This window comes from Octopus bimaculoides, chromosome 1, assembly GCF_046866305.1.
Source record: "Octopus bimaculoides isolate indiv1 chromosome 1, ASM4686630v1, whole genome shotgun sequence".
Lineage (NCBI taxonomy): Eukaryota > Metazoa > Mollusca > Cephalopoda > Octopoda > Octopodidae > Octopus > Octopus bimaculoides.
The window spans coordinates 22028431-22048348 of record NC_142928.1 but is presented as its reverse complement, the minus strand read 5'-3'; the positions used below and the strand labels follow the sequence as shown (position 1 = coordinate 22048348).

At 37.6% G+C, this 19918-nt stretch overlaps 1 protein-coding gene across 16 annotated transcripts in view; it reads right to left on the bottom strand.

Annotated features, from left to right (window-relative positions):
• LOC106880661 (GATOR2 complex protein WDR59) overlaps positions 1-19918 on the bottom strand; it is a 128702-nt gene that overhangs the window by 66815 nt on the left and 41969 nt on the right. For 12 of the 16 annotated variants that reach the window (XR_016241117.1, XR_016241116.1, XR_016241114.1 and 9 more), the window contains exons 19-22: positions 19791-19872; positions 18965-19077; positions 17549-17687; positions 10436-10490 (exon numbers count right to left, since the gene is read on the bottom strand). Coding sequence is in view for 12 of the 16 variants with exons in the window: in XM_089349327.1 (XP_089205453.1) it covers positions 10436-10490; positions 17549-17687; positions 18965-19077; positions 19791-19872 (389 nt within the window). In the remaining 4 variants the exon portion in view is untranslated. The remainder of the gene's footprint in view (positions 1-10435; positions 10491-17548; positions 17688-18964; positions 19078-19790; positions 19873-19918) is intronic. The other 4 variants (XM_089349251.1, XM_089349263.1, XM_089349272.1 and 1 more) reach the window with 1 other exon arrangement.

The following is a 19918-nucleotide window of genomic DNA, read 5'->3' as shown; positions in this document are numbered from 1 at the left end:
ACAGTGTAAGACTACCCTTTCAGATATACTTACATTGTGATTTCTGCAATGTGGTGCATAAATTGTCAAGTAAATGAGACGCATCTTTGCCTCCAGTGATTCACTTGCAAAGTGTTGAGTAAAATTATTTCGTTGCAGACCTCCTTTGAGTCTTTTTATTATCACTGCGACACACATAGTCCCCAGTTGGTAACATTGATTTCAAGGCCTTCCCAGATAAGAGACTGGTTGTTCTAAGACATTTATCGATTGTAAATTTTGTCTGCAATTTGGAAATTATATTCTATGCATAACGGCCATAACTCCCATGAAAATTCATATATTTTTGATGTTGATGAAATTTTAACCCGAACATAACAGATGAGCACTGTCTGTAGCTGGTCTTCTCTTGGAAGAGCCCCGCTTCTCACATGGACAACTGTATGTTGGCTGCTCAAGAGTGGGCAGCAAAAAAAAACCTATTTGCATATGCTCCACAAGGGAAAACAAGGAACATTGTTTACAACGAGGTGTTATAATCACAACAGCAACAAAGTATGTACATGATCACCTTCTTTTACGAAACTTCATTGACTTTCATATATTTATATTGATATACATATATATACGTGTGTTTGGGTGCGTGTGTCTGTGTATATATATATTTCTATATATAAAGATGAGAATGTGTGTCTGTCTGTCTGTCTGTGTGTCTGTGTGAATCCCTAAAACTCGAGAACTACACAACTCTCTTTTACAAACCCAGTGAAAATACATATATTTCATATGTCAAAGAAATTCAAGCAATACATATAACACCAAAGTTAAAAACATTCCCAACAATTCCACAATCCCCAACCTCCAGAGCTATTGAAGAAACTGTTATCATCAACTGACCAAGATTCCTAACATTTGCAAAACATCATTTGGAACCACAAGAGATTTAACTGAGGCAGCATTCATCCAAACTTTCAAAATCCAACCTCAGATTTATCATCGCATTGTCTCTCTACTACCTCTGTCAAATGAATCACCAAAATTGGCCTTTCATTATTTATAATCTGTACCTGTTTGTTTGGTTACGAAATAAAATTCACAAAACGTGTTTCTGAAATTACGTGTATTTACTTTATATACATAGGAGTTGAAAACTTTCTTCTAGCATTCCACTTAATATCTATGTTCCATGCTGGCATGGATTGGAGAGTTATTAATGTAGAAATATGGTATCGTAGCTACTAACAGTTGAGGGTTGCGTAGTCTAGACGGCGTTTTTAGATTTCATTATTCTCTTTAACCCGGGCAACGCCGGGTATTTCTGCTAGTTATTACTACAAACATAATTATAAATTATTATGATTAATCTAAATCCTAACTGTATCTTCAGCCCTTCTCCAACTAAAACTTATTGGCATATCCCACTATTATTTTTTGTTTTTTTATTTTTTATTATTTATCCATTCTATCCCCCCTTGTACAAAGGATTAACCCACCAATTGCTATCTTGGTTTAGTCTTTTACTTAACATCCCAAAGAGGCACACAAACAAAATGGTATGATTACAACCATATTCAACTTCTCCCTTTTTCTTCCCTATGTCCTTCTTTATTTATTCTTCACTCTGATGAAACTCCTTGTTACAGATCGGTTTTATTACCAAATATGATAAATATTTTTGCATATCAATGGCAATACCATACAACATTGGAAGCAGAAACAGTTGTAAGATGGGATGCAGTCCATTTACATTGAATTAATAAATAAAGTCAATTGTTGTGCATCAATACATCTCCATTTTCTGTTTTCTCGAGACCTTTGGATGACTACTGACCGAGACCTTTGGAAATGTGCTGTGCATGAGAAGACCCGGCAAGCCAAGTGAGATCGTTGCCAGTGCCCCTGGACTGGTTCTTGTGCGGGTGGCACATAAGATGCACCATTTTGAGCGTGGCCGTTGCCAGTACCGCCTGACTGGCCTTTGTAGGATTTTCGAGCGAGATCGCTGCCAGTGCCCTGGACTGTCTCTTGTGCGGGTGGCACATAAAAGACACCATTTCGAGCGTGGCCGTTGTCAGTACCGCCTGACTGGCCTTCGTGTGGGTGACACGTAAAAGCACCCACTACACCTTCTGAGTGGTTGGCGTTAGGAAGGGCATCCAGCTGTAGAAACACTGCCAAATTAGATTGGAGCCTGGTGTTGCCATCCGGTTTCATCAGTCCTCAGTCAAATCGTCCAACCCATGCTAGCATGGAAAGCGGACGTTAAACGATGATGATGATGATGATGTATATATATATACATATATAGCCGCTTAGACTACTGCTCCCAACTATGGTCACTATACAATATAAAATGAATGGCATAACTTGAAGCAATCTAATGAAGCTACATGAAGAAAATCGTCTCAATGCATATCACCTCCCGGGAAAGACTGAAAAAATTAAAACTCTTCTCCCTAGAACAAAGGCGGGAAAGATATGCAGTGATACACATCTGGAAAATTCTGGAAGGCCTTGTAAAAAACCTTGGCACTGAAAGTTGCACAAGCAGCGGAACGGGGCGGTACACTATCCCATTCCAGAAGAAAATGAAATTAATAGCCATGTGCCTGCTTGAAATAGTAATCATTCTACTTCCTAGATATAACAGTTTCAGTTTCAATATAGTATGTCGAATGAAGTCACTTTCCACATATATACAACAAAGGAAGGAAGGAAGAAAGAAATGTGTGTATGCATATTTGTGAGTTTATGTCTGTGTGGATTTGTGTGTATGTGTGAATGCATATTTGTTTGGCAAGTGACTTGATTTCATATCCTGTTTGGACTGATATTCCTACATTGTATAATTGTGATGAATACCACAGGTTATAAACAAGCCACTGACACACTTTTTTATCTTTTATTTACTTGACTGTGGTCATAGCTGAACAAATTGACCCCAAGTCTTATTTTTTTAAGCCTAATGTTTATTCTATCAGTCTCTTTCTGTCAAACTACTCAGTTACAGGGACATAAACACACTGATATTGGTTGTCAAGTGGTGGTAGGCATGGGGAGGATAGGATGAATACAGACAGTAATACACACAAACCGACACATACACACACTATATATGGACACATAAGAGGTGCAACAATACCAAAGGAAGGTTACCCGAGAAGATAGTTTTTCTGTGTGGCAGATGCACAGGGGCAATAAACACCAAAGACGTAGAGAAAACAGATTCCATCACATGCTAGGGGGAAAAAACTAGAAGTAGTTGATAGTTTCTGCTACCTGGGTAACCAAGTCTGTAGTGAGGGTGGATGCTCTGAGAGCATTGCCACTAGAATAAGAATAGCTTGGGCAAAGTTCAGAAAGCTCCTATCTCTGTTGGTAGCAAAGGGCCTCTCACTCAGAGTGAAAGGCAGAGTGTATGATGTATGTGTGCAAACAGCCATGCTACACAGCAGTGAAACATAGACTGTGACTGTTGAGGACACACATAGGCTTGAAAGAAATGAAGCTAGTATGATCCACTGGATGTGTAATGTCAGTGTGCATACACAACAGAGTGTAAGCACCCTGAGAGAAAGGTTAGACATAAGAAGTAACAGATGTGGTGTACAAGTCAGATGACTGCGTTGTTATGGTCATGTGCTGTGTATGGGTGAGGAGAGCTGTGTGAAGAAGTGTCACACCCTAACAGTGGAAGGAACCCGTGGAAGAGGGAGACCCAGGAAGACATGGGATGAGGTGGTGAAGCATGACCTTCGAATGTTGGGCCTCACAGAGACAATGACAAGAGACCGAGACCTTTGGAGATATGCTGTGCTTGAGAAGACCCGGTAAGTAAAGTGAGATCACAGCTGTGGCCGACACTAGTGTCATAACTAGCCCATCTGAAAGTACCCTTGAATCGTCGGGTGATACGCTGCACTTGAGAAGACCTATTGAGTCAAGTGAAATCGAAATCAAAATGGAAATCGTAGCAGTGGCTGATGCTAGTGCTGCCTGACTGGCACCCGTGCTAGTGGCACATAATAAGTTTCCATCTACCAAATTCACTCACAAAGCTTTGGTTGACCCATGGTTATAGAAGACACTTGCCTAAGGTTCCATGTAGTAAGTGGAACTAAGTGGTTGGGAAGCAAGCTACTTACAACACAGCCACGCCTGCGCCATATGAATATATCATCATTATCATTTAATGTATGTCCTCTACACTGCCATGAGTTGGATGGTTTGACAGGAGCAGCCATCTGGAGAGATGCTCAAGCTCCATTTTATCTGTTCTGGCATGGTTTCTACAGGTGGATACCCTTCCAAACATCAACCACTTTACAAAGTGAATTGAGTGCTTTTACATAACATTTATACACACACACACACACACATATCTATATATATCATCATCATCGTTTAACATCCACGTTCCATGCTGGCATGTGTTAGACAAGATGACTGGGTACTGGCAACTGGATTTCATTATGCAAACAAACAGTTGCCTAATCAAATACCTGTATTTTTGGATTTGGGTGGAAACAATATGACAGGTTTGTTTCAATTACGATTTACCAAACCCACTCACAAGGCTTTAGTTGGCCTGAAGTAATAGAAGACATTTTCCCAAGGTTCAATGCAATGGTACTGAACTCAGAATCAACTAGTTGGGAAGCAAGCTTCTCAACCACACAGCCATGCCTGTGTCTATCTACACACACACACAAATGTGTGTATGTGTATGTGTGTGTGTGTGTGTGTTTATTCAGTAGTATGCCTTGATACAGTGCTCTTTACCAGAAATTTTCAGTTGAATGTCCAGATCAGCATCCCACTGCTACAGAACTGTATTATCCCAGCATGAATATGCTGAAGACATGTGTAAGCTCAAAAGAAATGAAGCTAGTATGATCCGTTGGATGTGTAATGCCAGTGTGCACACACGACAGAGTGTAAGCGGTCTGAGAGAAATGTTGGACAGAAGAAGCATCAGATGTGGTGTGCAAGAGAGACAACTGCACTGGTATGGTTATGTGCTGTGGTGGAAGGAACTCGTGGAAGAAGGAGACCCAGGAAGACATGGGATGAGGTGGTGAAACATGACCTTTGAACGTTAGGCCTCACAGAGGCAATGATGAAAGACTGAGACCTCTGGAGATATGCTGTGATTGAGAAGACCCGGCAAGTAAAGTAAAGGGAGATCACAGCTGTAGCCTACACCAGTGTCGCATAACCAGCCCACTTAGAAAAGTACCTTGGATCGTTGGGCAACATGCTATGCTTGAGGAGACCTATTGAGTCAAGTAAATCAAAATCAAACAGAAATTGTAGTTGTGGCCAATGCCAGTGCCACCTGACTGACTCCCATGCTGGTGGCAAGCAATAAGCACCATTCATGCATGGGTCGTTGCCAGTGCCACCCGACTGGCTCCCCGTGCCGGTGGCACATAAAGGCACCATCCGAACGTGATCGATGCCAGCCCTCTCACCCCAACTGGCTCCTGTGCTTGTGGCACGTAAAAAGCACCATCCAAATGTGGTCGATGCCAATACTGCCTGACTGTGTATATCATTAGTAGTTTATATATCTGAAAAAAGAAGCACACTCTAAAGCAGTGGTTCCTGAACTTTTTCGGGCTGCTGCCCCCTTGACACCCAGGCCACCCCAACTAACCATCACAAACATAGACCACTTTCTGAAGCAAATTCAAAGCAACTGTATTTCACAAATAAAACTTAATCTAATGGACCCATTATTTTGGTGTTTTTACATGAACCGCTATCCCATTATCACCTCACTTTTCATCAATGCTCTCTTGGAACTTTCCATTGCCCCCAGGGGGACAATACCACCCACTCTGGGAACCACTGCCCTAAGAGCAGTCATATATTTTTTAGGAAGTTAAATGTTATGACCAATCATAGAGTGATCATTGGTTTTGAACTTATAAGCAACTTGTGAGACTCAAATGGCCATTTGAGTCTGACGTGTCACTTACAGATTTGAAACCAATGACTGGCCATAACATTTAACTTCCTTATATATATATATATATATATATATATATATATATATATATATATATATATATATATATATATACACACACACACACACAGGTACAAGCATGGCAATATGGTAAGACGTTTGTTTCCCAACCACATGGTTCTGGATTCAGTCTCACTATGTAGCACCTTGGGCAAGAGTCTTCTACTTGCCCAGGCCAACCAAAATCTTGTGAGTGTATTTGGTAGATGGAAATGGAAGAAGCCTGATATATATGACAGGTTTGTTTCAATTACAATTTACCCAGGTTCTGTTTGGCCTGAAGTGATAGAAGACATTTTTCCAAGGTTCAATGCAGTGGTACTGAACTCAGAAACAACTATATATATATATATATATATATATATAGGTGTGTGTGTGCATGTAGTGTTTGTGCACATCATCCACATCTCATCAAGCTGAGACCAAAGGTAACTCAATCTACATAGACATTGTATAATATAAACAGAGAATCAAGGACTCACTACTCCTATCTATAAGAGTAGTTGTGTGCCTGGTGATGTGTTTCTATTATATATCACCATCATGAGTGAAACTAGTAAAAAGGCAAGACGATATATATGTGTGAATGCACACATATGTATGTGTTTGTATGTGTGCATGCATTAATATGTGTATACTTGCATGTGTGTATTATATACAGAAGTCAGAGAAATTGTTGTATAAATTTCAAGGTGTTAAATAAAAATAGAGGCAAAACATGGCAATAAAATGAAAAGAAAAGAAATATGTGAAGAAATATGTAAGGTGTTAGTGATAACGATAACAGTTTATTATGAAGGTAATGTTTGAGAGAAGCTGCAGCAATGCATGAACAATGGTGCTGTTTAGAACAGTGTTATGTGAAATTTCTTTTGTAGGAAATACTTAGTTTTCTACTTTTTCGAGTTTATTTCACATTTGTTAAACTATGAAAGAACAGACAAGATCTGTTCATTCTAAGAAGCTGAGGATGAATAAAACCTTTTATTTTCCTTATTTTCTGCTATTAAGAGGGTGATGGAAGGCAGAATGAATAAAATTTTTACCTTCCAGTGCTTAGTTTTATCTCTTTACTTTCTGAGTTCAGTTCCTACTGCTGTTTATTTTGCCTTTCATCCTTTTGGGTCTAATAAGTAGCCCTAATACCTAAATATGACAATCACTGATGACCTCCCTATCTTGTGTCACCATAGTAAAAATGATGTCCTGAACACTAACCACTTTCTTCCTCTTCAGAGCCAGAAAATAAAACTGGCACTCTGTCAGTTACGATGACAAGGGTTCCAGTTGATTCAAACAACAGAACAGCTCACACATAAAATGAACATGCGAATGGCTGAGCACTCTACAAACATGTTTACTCTTAACATAATTCTCAGGGAGATTCAAGCATGACACAGATGACAAAGCTGTCCATTTGAATTACAAGCACAACCCATTTTTGCCAACTGAGTGGACTGGAGCAATGTGAAATAAAGTGTCTTGCTCAAGGACACATCACTTCACCAGCTATCAAACTCATGACCTTACAATCTTGAGTTGAACACCCTAACCACTTAACTATGTACCTTCACAGAAAATACTTTTAGCTATAAACAACTGACGCTCTATAGATCTGAAGTAAGATCCATGAAGGAATATTGCTCCTGTATTTCTAATGGTGCTGCTGCCAAACACAAAAACATGCTAGACTATATCCAAAAGGATGCTGTTAGATTCACTGCTAAAGACTTACTCTCCAACACATTACAGCTTCTGTTCCACAGGCATGCTAATCTTCACCCTGCTTCTTCCATGCTTACAACAACAATTGCTACAATGAAGCATTAGATACTTGCATACTACCTCCAGTTGGCACATTCCTCTTCTCATCACTCATTCTGTGTCTCTCCACTGGTTATTGTGGGGTTCTGTGCTAGAGCACCACAGTAACAACTATACCAAATCTTTCCTCCCGAGAACATCAGCTCCAAACTGAACACTACTATATCAATCTCACTAGTTTTGGAGGTCCAGAAAAAGTCAAGGGTACTTCCTGACTAATACCATAAGAAGAGGAATCAGTCAAATATCAAGAGTAATATAATTGATGGTGCACCTCCCTTAAAGTTTAAGTTTTTCTGTCAATGTTAAAATACATTATCTCGCTAAAGGAAGGAAAAGCACTTGTTTTAGTTTCATCAATTTATTCTTACTATGGCATTTCATTAAACTCCCACATGTTAGTAGGTTCCTTATAATCCTTTAGCATTATTTAATCCAGCCATATCCAGCCCAAATATGTTAAAATTGACCAAATCCAGCTTCTCACACATACCCTACAATGTCATTCTGAAAATATACAAACACACCATCGAAATCTTTAAGCTACCAGATAATGTGTGATTAATTCAAAACAATATGAATAAATAGGCATTGGAGTGGCTGTGTGGTAAGTAGCTTGCTTACCAACCACATGGACCCGGGTTCAGTCCCACTGCGTGGCATCTTGAGCAAGTGTCTTCTACTATAGCCTCGGGCCGACCAAAGCCTTGTGAATGGATTTGGTAGATGGAAACTGAAAGCCTGTCGTATATATGTATATATATATGTATGTGTGTATGTGTTTGTATGTCTGTGTTTGTCGCCCCAACATCGCTTGACAACCGATGCTGGTGTGTTTATGTCCCCGTAACTTAGCGGTTCGGCAAAAGAGACCGATAGAATAAGTACTAGGCTTACAAAGAATAAGTCCTGGGGTCGATTTGCTCGACTAAAGGCAGTGCTCCAGCATGGCCACAGTCAAAAGACTGAAACAAGTAAAAGAGTAAAAGAGTAAATAAGCAATACATTTGTCAAAGAAATCTGAATGCTAAAGGGTCAAACAAGTTACAAAGATACAGAGATCAATGTGGTAAAAACGAGATGTTGTGACACATACATTTTTGAAGTGTGTTTGCAGTGTAATTGAAATCAGACAGCTTGAACTGGGAATCAAACAAGTTGACTGATTACAACTCATCAGTTCCACATTTCAGATTGCTTACCATAAATGATGACAATATAACACCCAGGTCATTAAATCATTTAGAGTAACAATATAGAGAACTTTAATGACTTGGTTTTATAATTTCAGTGACATGATGTGTTCCTTGTTATTATAGTCAAGTTAGCAGTGCTAGTGTGGTCAAGTTGGTATTGGTAGTGTAATGAAGTTGTGGTCACATCAGCAATGATAAAATAATCAGGGTGTAATGCTATATTCCAACCATAATCAGTTCAGTGATTTATATAGTAAATGATATGTCTTAATATAGTCTATAATATATGACTTCCATGAACCAGTATTAAAATACTTTCTTAACATGTTTATTGCAATGAAGATTGTGAGGTTCATGTTATTTAACCTGACATTCTATTAAATGACGCAAGACACCCAGAGAAGATGCTTATATCACTGAATGACTTTACAATGATGAAATTACTATTAGATTAGTAATGGGATGCATACGGAGGATGGCAAATGATCCAAGAGGAAGGAACCAGTGAAAAAGGGAGACCGAGGAAAGCATGAGAAAGTATGGTGGAGGCTGAGCTCAGGAAGCTGAACCTCACAAAGGAGATTGTACTGAAGAAGACCCAGGCAGCCTATGGATGAATATGTGTATGGTGATGGTGATGACGGGTAATACTATGTAACTAGCAGCTGCCGCAATCGCCAACCTAAGAAAATGAAAATACAAATTGCATGGAGACAAGTGGATGAGTAGAGAAAAACAGATAATCTAGTCTGATGAGCAATGAGTGTTCAATGAAAATTATCTAGGAGCTGGATTAGAGTAAATTTAGTACACATAAAGGTTGATGGATTGAAGAAAGGATTATGATAAAGTATGAGATCTTAGAGAGATTCAGAATAGAAACAAGATTGACATCATGTTGCCTTGCCCCTTCAGAATAGGGTTGTGTCATATAAGAGAAAGATATGGGAGCTAGTGAAGTGAGGAAGAATTTCAGAAGTTTACAAAGTGTAATTTGTTTACTAAGTGTAATGTGACAGTGAATGTGTCAAGAGATAGTACTGAAGAGATGGTGAGTATGCAAAATCACTATGGAAAGATAGAAGAGAGCTGAAGTAAAGAAACTAATTTATTGAAAATACTCTCTCAGCAGTACTAAGAAAACCAGCTGATTGAATGACTCTAGAGTAATATTACACTTTACACAACAGTACCATTGTTCAACTTTGTTTAGTAGTTATCATTATCATCATCATCATCATTATTATAACTACTACTACTGCTACTACTTGTACTACAATTGTACTATGCTACAACAGTTTACTCATAAAGCAGCAGCTAAAAATTCAGAACAAGAGATTGATAAATGAAATAAATTTAGTTGTGGCTAAAAAATGACCCAAAGTGAGAAGAGCCCACTTACAGAGTATGTTCCAGTCTTCAGGGCTACTACCTCTGTCCACATAGGAATGGTCACTCTACAGAGAATCAACAGAAGATTAACAGACACAAGCAAAATAACACAAACAACAACAACAACAACAACAACAACAACAAGAATTACATTTTGTTTTACACAAACCTCTTCACCTGTAGTTTCAATCCGGTTGTGGAAAAAGTTCACTGCTACTGTAAATAATGGTTAGATTTAAATTTGAATTCTTTAACCATTCTACTGCCACACGCTGCATCTAATGAACTCAAATAAAACATATATGAGAGAATAAGCACAATGAAGTTCTAAACAGTTGAAATAACTTTGGTTAGCTGTCTTGAACAATTATTGAGTTGTGTTGAGTTTTCAAGCAACTTTCTAATGCTACTAGCTTTAGAAAGAATATGTATTTTGCATGTTAGTTATGAGTACAATGATTTATTAGTCGATATTGGTTTTTTTTAAAGGAAATGCTTACCAAAAGTCAATAAATCATTTAGATCAATACATTAAATAATTTAGTAAGGTAAAAATATCAAATATCAAGAGTAATTTAGATATTAAAAAATACAAAAACAAAAAAAAAAAGAGAAATATTTAGTAGTATGGAGAATATACATTAGCTTAACCCTTTAGCATTCAGAATACTTTGTCAAATATAATGATTATTCAATCATATTGTTTTGAATCAATCTTGTAGCTTCAAGATTTCAATGATATGGTTATTTATTTTGGAAAGACATTGTAGAGTAGGTGTGGGAGACCAGATCTGGCCATTTTTAATATAAAACAGGTTAATATTTGGGCCTGGTATGGCTGGTTTAAATGCTAAAGGGTCAACTAGGAGAAACACCACTCGTTGGTTCATCTTTTAGAATGGATTATGTTCAGAAAAGAACAATATTTACTACTTATATTCTTTATTCCCTGGCAATTCTATATTCATAAAGACACATTTGTTATATGTTGTCTTATTTTATTTTCATGCAAGGTTTCTCTGATAACTTACATTGATCTTTTAGTGTACATATTTTATGAAGTTGTTTACTTATTTCAATGATAAAGGTAAAAAATTTCCTCCCAAATATTAAGCTTTTAAATATTGTTTCAAATACTTCCATTAGTAGCACTTATTACTAAATGTTATTTTGATGGCTATATTTATGATAGCAGATGAAAATATCACTTCACAAATTCAACTAGCACACGTTACTGTTGTTGCTTAGCACCAGGTCATCATTATCATCATAATCATCATCGTTTAATGTCTGGTTTCCATGATGGCATGGGTTGGATGGTTTGACTGAGGACTGGCAAGCCGGAAGGCTGCACCAGGCTCCAATCTGGTATGGCAAGGTTTCTACACCTGGATGCCCTTCCTAATGCCAACCACTTGGAGAGTGTGGTGGGTGCTTTTTACAGGCCACCAGCACAATGGCCAGTCAGGCGGTAATGGCATTGACCACGCTTGAATGGTACCACCGGCATGGGAACCAGTCAGGCAGCACTGGCAATGACCATGCTTGAATAGTACTTTTTACGTACCAGCAGCACAGGAGCCAGTCAGGTGGCACTGGCAATGACTACATTTGAATGGTGCTTTTTATATGTCACCGGCATGGGTGCTACTCAGGCAGTACTGATATTAGCCATGACAATGATTTCACTTGACTTAACAGGTCTTCTCAAGCACAGTTTATTGCCCAATGATTGAAGGGTACTCTTATACTACACTGACATAGGCCACGGTTAGGGTTTCACTTGGCTTGCCAGGTCTTCTCAAGCACAGCATATCTCCAAAGATCTTGGTCGCTTGTCATCACCTCCATGAAGCCCAAAGTTCGAAGGTCGTGCTTCACCCCATCATCTCAGGTCTTCCTGGGTCTACCTCTTCCACAGATTCCCTCCACTGTTAGGGTGTAACACTTTTTCACACAGCTGTCCCCATCCATTCGCAACACATGACCATACTAGCGCAGTTGTCTCTCTTGCACACCACATCTGATGCTTCTTATGTCCAACTTTTCACTTAGGGCACTTACACTCTGTTGTGTATGCACACTGACATTACGCATCCAGCAGACCATGCTAGCTTCATTTTTTGCAAGCTTACCCATGTCCTCAGCAGTCACAGCCCATGTTTCACTGCTGTGTAGCATGACTGTTCGCACATATGTGTCATACAGCCTACCTTTCACTCTGAGTGAGAGACCCTTTGTTACCAGCAGAGGTAGAAGCTATCTTGTCTTGACATGGCATGATAGTTGTAAATGAGTGTCTCCATCATACAAGTAGCTTCCTCTGCTTTTAATTTTTGTGGAAGGGAAATATTACCTTACTCGGAAACAGTAAGAATTGTAAACAGAAATGGCATTCAACTGTAGAAAATCTTCCCCCCAAAATTCTGTCTGATCCATGCCAGCATGGAAAAATGGATATTATAACAATGACGACGATGATGATGAATTTATCTACTCAGCCTTTAAAAATTCTCTGGTTCAACCCCTGCCCCTGCTCCTTATGAGGAACACAGTTTTAAAGGAATCTAGCCTTAAACTTCTAAAGTTACAGCATTGAATTACTGTTTCAAAGAGGTCTAACTGGAAAAGAAACGGAAAAAGAATTAAAAAAAAAAAAACAACAACAGAAAAACAAAATTACTAAAAGAAGAAATAATAAGAATTAGTCTTAGTAATCAAAGTGAAGACATACTGAGTATATTTAAAGAGTAATTTATGAAAGCATAAATATATTGAGAATTCCTGAACTGATAAGTAACAAGAAAGAGTATCATCTCCAGTATTTGGTAATAACTGTGAAGAGAAGGCATCAGTGTTAATGATTGGTATTTGTATAGAGAATGTGTTGGTGTCTGTAGTAGCTGCAAAGAAAGGATTTTAGTACTACTGGTAGCTATGAAGAGAAACATTAGCATGAAAGCAGTAGCTGTGGGGTAGATCAAGAAAAAAGGTATTAATTTGACTAATAGCTGTGAAGAGAAAACAGTAACATCCTGGATGGCTGTGTAAAGATATTATTTTCACTGGTGGTTATGTAGAGTGACATGAGTGTTATTAGTGACAGTATAGAAAACAAATAAATAAATAAACTATATATATATATAAGGCACTGTGAAACAATATTTAACCAAAGAGCAAGCTCAATAGTGGGTTTTACACTCTGCTCCAGTATCTAGTGTAGTATGACATGGGGCAGCAACCTCAGAGTAGGCTAGAGTGTAGAATACAAGCCAAATAATACAAATAATAATAAACACACAAAATTTTGTCAGTGAACAGTTCGCGATTTCAAAGCAACGAAAATATTTTAGCACAAATTAAATTTAAATGTTGAAGTGAATCTAACAGATTTTGTGTGTTTTTTAAATGGCTTATAAATACCTTTCATGCTGCAATTGATTTTGTTTCAGCACACAATCTCAGATCAAGTCACTTGCTATGCAAGTACATCTCCAGAAATAATGATAATTTACAGAAAACCAGTATGGTATTCATTGCTTTATGGAGCATACACGTGTTTCATCAAAATATTGTAATAATTACAAAATAGTTGTAGAAACTGCTATATAATTATTTTGGCATTTTACTGTAACATGTGAATGTTCTATATATCATTGAATACAATACCTGTTTAGTGTAAATTGAGTGGTTGGCGTTAGGAAGGGCATCCAGCTGTAGAAACTCTGCCAAATTTAGATTGGAGCCTGGTGTTGCCATCCGGTTTCACCAGTCCTCAGTCAAATCGTCCAACCCATGCTAGCATGGAAAGCGGATGTTAAACGATGATGATGATGATGATGATGATGATATATATATATATATATATATATATATATATATATATAAAATATATAGTTTTAGGGAAAATAACCAAGTTTCAAGAACTCGTCGATGAAAATCCACTATCACATATAGAAAAATTAACAATTAAAAGCACAATAAATGAGTATAATATAAAGCAAAGTAAATATCATAAGATAAATATAATAAAATGATTACACGTGTTTCATAACTAATTTTCAAATAGAAAGGAAATTTAAGTAATTTTGGATTTTGTCCCTAATATTATTATTGGCATCCAGCTGTAGAAACTCTGCCAAATTAGATTGGAGCCTGGTGTTGCCATCCGGTTTCACCAGTCCTCAGTCAAATCGTCCAACCCATGCTAGCATGGAAAGCGGACGTTAAACGATGATGATGATGATGATGATGAAAACAAAACACAGATTATACATGACCAACAACAGTAATTATCAGCAGATATATTTTAATCCATCATTGATTAATAAATAAATACTAAAAATAAATTATAGACAAAATATTGGGAAGAAACCTAGAGTAATTCTACAAACAAAGCAGAGTTGATTTAAACTCAGAGTTTCACCGAAGTAATATTGTTGCTAGGAGTAGCTAATATGTTACCGACAAAGACATTGTCAATGGTTACAGAAGACATTTGATAAATTTACCCACACATTTTGATGTTTATCTATATTGGTTTCAAATTTTAGCACAAGGACAGTAAATTCAGGGGAGGGTCTAATTCGGTTACATCGACCTTAGTGCTCAACTGGTACTTATTTTATCGGCCCCAAAAGGGTGGAAGGGAAAGTTGACCTTGGGGGAATTTGCAATCAGAATGTAAAGACGGAAGAAATGCTGCTAAGAATTTTGCTTAGTGTGCTAACAATTCTGCCAGCTCATCGCCTTAAATGTTTATCATCATCATCATCATCATCATCGTTTAACGTCCGCTTTCCATGCTAGCATGGGTTGGACGATTTGACTGAGGACTGGTGAAACCGGATGGCAACACCAGGCTCCAGTCTGATTTGGCAGAGTTTCTACAGCTGGATGCCCTTCCTAACGCCAACCACTCAGAGAGTGTATTACAAATGCATTTCATAAGTGTAGTATGTGTGTGTGTGTGTGTGTTAACGTATATATGACAGTGTGCGTGTGTGCATGTGTGTGTGTTAATGTACATGTGTACAGTAACTCCAGAGTGGCCTCATCAGTGCTGGTGGCATGTAAAAACCACCCAGTACATATTGTAAAGTGGTTGGCGTCAGGAAAAACATCCACCCATAGAACATACATAAAAAGCAGACAGTGGAGCGAAATGCAGTCTTTGGGCCCATCAGATCCTATTGAATTGTCCAACCCGTGCCAGTATGGAACATGGAAATGATGATGATGCATGACAGTGTGTATCTGTAGCAGCTGCAGAGTTCATATGGTGTGTATAGTAGTATAATGTGCAGATGGCAGCTACATCCACACTTGCCTATTTCCATGACCACTGGAGTTGAATTAAGGAGCAGCTACTAAATAAGTCTTTCTCTGTCATCACTTCACCTTTGAGGCAACACTCAGTAATTTGGAAATATATACTTTACATGATGAAGTATAAACTGGGAAATTTAAACCTCACGTGACTCCTAAAGTTGGGATTTACTGCTATTTCATTGGGATTTACTGCTATTTGCAAACCAAACACCATATATTAAGTGTCTAATATTTAGTACAATATTTGCTTGATATTCACAATAAAGCTGGGTCAGCAATGATTACAAACAAATGCTTTGTTACTGCCAGATTGTTTTTTGATCTGTGTTTTGGTCTACCTTACAAAGGAAATGACAAAGGACTCAGATATACAGCACATTGCTGTTCTCAAGAAGACCCGTCCTCTACGACATGCCACATAAAAAGCACTGGGGTTGGTGCCATGTAAAAAGCACCCAATACAATCTGTATTGATATATGGTGTTTGGTTTGCAAACACCACATATTGTAATTTAAAAGAAAACTTCAAAACGTAATGATTCAAACCACTAGGGAGCTATGGAGTGTTTGATATCAGCCTTTGTTGCCAGTTTTGTTTGGAAATATTTAGCTTTTAATATAGATTCTTCAAGATCATTGATATGTGGTTGTTTCTGTGTTTGCAAACAGTAGAAAATGTGTGAAATTTATTTATTTATTACATTCACTGAATCAGCAGACTACATTGAGTTCCCTCGTTAGCTTTTCTAGCAGGGGTGCCGCAACAGAATGTCCAGAGATGGGAAATAAGTTAGAATGAACAGGAATGGGTTTCACTAGATGATCCCCTACTTTAGACATCAGAGACTACTTGATTCTTTGTAACTCTGGATGATTGAACAATCTTTTCTATGGACAACACTGCCCACCCAAATAGGGAGTGGAATACAAAGTAACTGAAAAGTAAACTTAAAACATTTCTGAATAGGAACTCAGCCTCTGCAGCAATCATCTTTCAACAAGCTGTAATCCATATCTTACAACAGTGTCTCTCTCTCTTTCTATTGTGAGAATATAGTCGTAAGTATTCCCTTCTATTAATCTTACTCCATGTCTCTAACAAAATATTGGTTTTATACAAATCATGTATCATTATATATATAGTACAAAAAAGGTGGTGAGCCGGTGGAATCATTAGCATGCTGGGTAAAATGCTTAGCGATATTTCGTCTGCTGCTATGTTCTGAGTTCAAATTGCGCTGAGGTTGACTTCGCCTTTCATCCTTTCAGGGTCAATTAAATAAGTACCAGTTACACACTGAAGTTGATGTAATTGACTACCTCCTCCCGCAAAATTTCGAGCCTTGTGCCTATAGTGGAAAGGATTATATATAGTACAATAGCTAGAAGCACATCCTTTAACCCTTTTGATACCAACCTATATGAGACCACTCCTGGTTCTATGATTCTTAACAGTTTTAAACTGATCAAAGTTAAAACTTTCCATAAAAATTTCATATTAAATTATTTTTCAAATACCAGCTGGTTAATAACGGCAAAATTATTTTACTAAATTCTTTGTTATTTTCAAAATTAATTTCCAAAAGCAATGCATTTCAACAGAAAAATAGTAACAATAGCTTTAAATGAATATAACAAAATGCTTTCTTAAATGGCTCACTATCAAATGAAATAGTCTGAGGTAAATCCAAATAAATGACATATAACAATACTTTGATCCATTGCTTAGAGATATGAAGACATTTTATCCTCCAGAATATGAAGATTGATGAGAAATAGAAAAGACACTTACGTTTGGTGGTATATTCTCTTTGTCTGGTTTTGGCGAATGTGGAGGTTGTTGAAGTTGTTGAGCAACAGATTTTGTCCATAATAAACAGGACAACATTGCACATGTTTGAATGTCATAGATACTCATGTAGTGGTCAAGCCTAGATAATAGAAGAGAAAGACATAAAAATCATTACAAACATCTTATAAATAAACCATGCATTATGAGTAGTTAAACATATTGTATTGGATGGGCATAGAGTCTTCAGTTCCACTGGTTGGGATAGTTGTGTACACTGTGGAGCACATTGCTACATCTGTGGACAATATTAAAGTTTATTACTTTCTTATCTATATTTACATTTTTCTACACATTCTTATACAAGCATTCAAAGTCACACATATGCATATGAACACTTTTATTCCAGACAGAAAACTCTGGAGCTGGAGGTATAAAATGCACCAACTCCATGCTGTAAAGATGAAAGGAAAAGCATCCAATTATAAAAAACATGACAAAAAGGTGAAAAAAAAGGAGGAAAATGGAATCCATGTTATAGTGAAAACAAACTGTGTAGGATAGCAGTGAGGCAATGACAAATGACCGAGACCTTTGGCAATATGCTGTGCTTGAGAAGAAGACCCCTCAAGCCAAGTTAAATCGTAATCATGGCAGATACTGGTGTCATGCAATTGGTACCCATGCCAGTGGTACCTAAAAGCATCCATTACACTCTTGGTAGAAACCATACCAAATCAGACTGGAGTCTGGTGCAGCCTTGATCAAACCATCCAGCCCATGCCAGCATGGACAATGGACACTAAATGATGATGATGATTTTATATATATATATATACATATACATATATATATATATATATATCACTAGTTTGCACACAGATTCTGTCTACAAAATTCATTCACAAGGTATCTATTTCTCCATGCCAGCATAGCTTGGGAAGGAAACTGATTTCAAAGCAGGGTTTATGGCCTGATGCTCTTCATGATGCCAACACCCACCTGGTTTTTAGGTAAGAAATTTTTACATTCCATAGATCTTTGAAAACATAGAGCACCCAGTCATAATGTCAATATTAGTACAGCTAAGCTTACATGGTGACAAATGAAATATCAAGATTCACTTACATTTGCATGCACACATTCATGTGCACATGCACACAAGTACAAACAAACACACAATTACATCACCATCAGTTTTAATGTCCAGTTTTCTAGCTTGCATGAACAAATGTTATTTGCTGCATTCGTAGAATATTCTGAAGACACAAGATTACAAGTGGTCAAAAGTACTGGTGTGGATACCAAAAGGCTGCCTTATGTCACAGTGAAATAAAATATACAAACTAGCAAGATACAGTGGATGGGAAAGGTAGCAAAGAAATATAAGAAAAGAAAGAAAGAGAAGGGGACGCTTACAAAGATTTTATTAGTTTTCTTCCAAAAGTATGCTGAGCCCAAGGGGCACCATCAAAGGGATCTTTACTAAAATCTTGACCACCTCCAGCAACCAAAGCCAGCAATGACCACATCTGAAAGTAAAGAAATCAGACAACTGAACTGTAAAAGATAGCACAGTGTTGCATGGTATAATAAGAGGGGTGGATAAAAGGCTGTGACTGTTAGCAGGGTAGATAGAGGGTGTTTTATCTCTCAGTGGAATGAGTAGAGGATGTTACATCAGCTAGAGCATATTATGTCCATCAGTGGAGAGGATAGAGCGTGTTATACCAGTTAGCAGAGTGGACAGAGGGTGTTAAGAGGACTGTGACTGTCAGCAGGGTAGATAAAGGGTATCTTACCTATCCGTGTAGTGGTTAGAGGATGCTATATTAGCCAGTGTGGTGACTAGAGGGTGTTTTATCAGTTAGTGGGGTGGGTACAGGAGTGGGGTGAATATAGGAGTGAGACAGATACAGGGTCAGAGCATATCAATCAGAGCAGAAGATAGAGGATATTTATGCCAGTTAATGAAGTGGATATAGGGTGCTATATCAATGAGTGGGTGGATTCAAGAGTGAGGTAAGTACATTGTTGTGTGTGAGGGCATATTTCACTATATTTAAATTCTAAGCCTCACCATCTTATGTAAAGGTCAGAAAACATGTTACAGCTAATTCACTATCAACATTTATACCAATTTCAGTTGCAAAATCAATTTAAAAGAGGACATATTTACATGAAATAAAAACGAATATGAAATGGAAGACTAGATGTATCAGTACAACAACAGCAAACAATTTACCTGTACTAAATCTTTCCTTCCAACTGCAAGTGCAGCATTACCATTGTGGCTGCACATCTTAGGAACATCATTTAATTGGATTCTGTAAAAGCAACAATGTATAAATGTGAGAAAGAAAAATTAGTCTT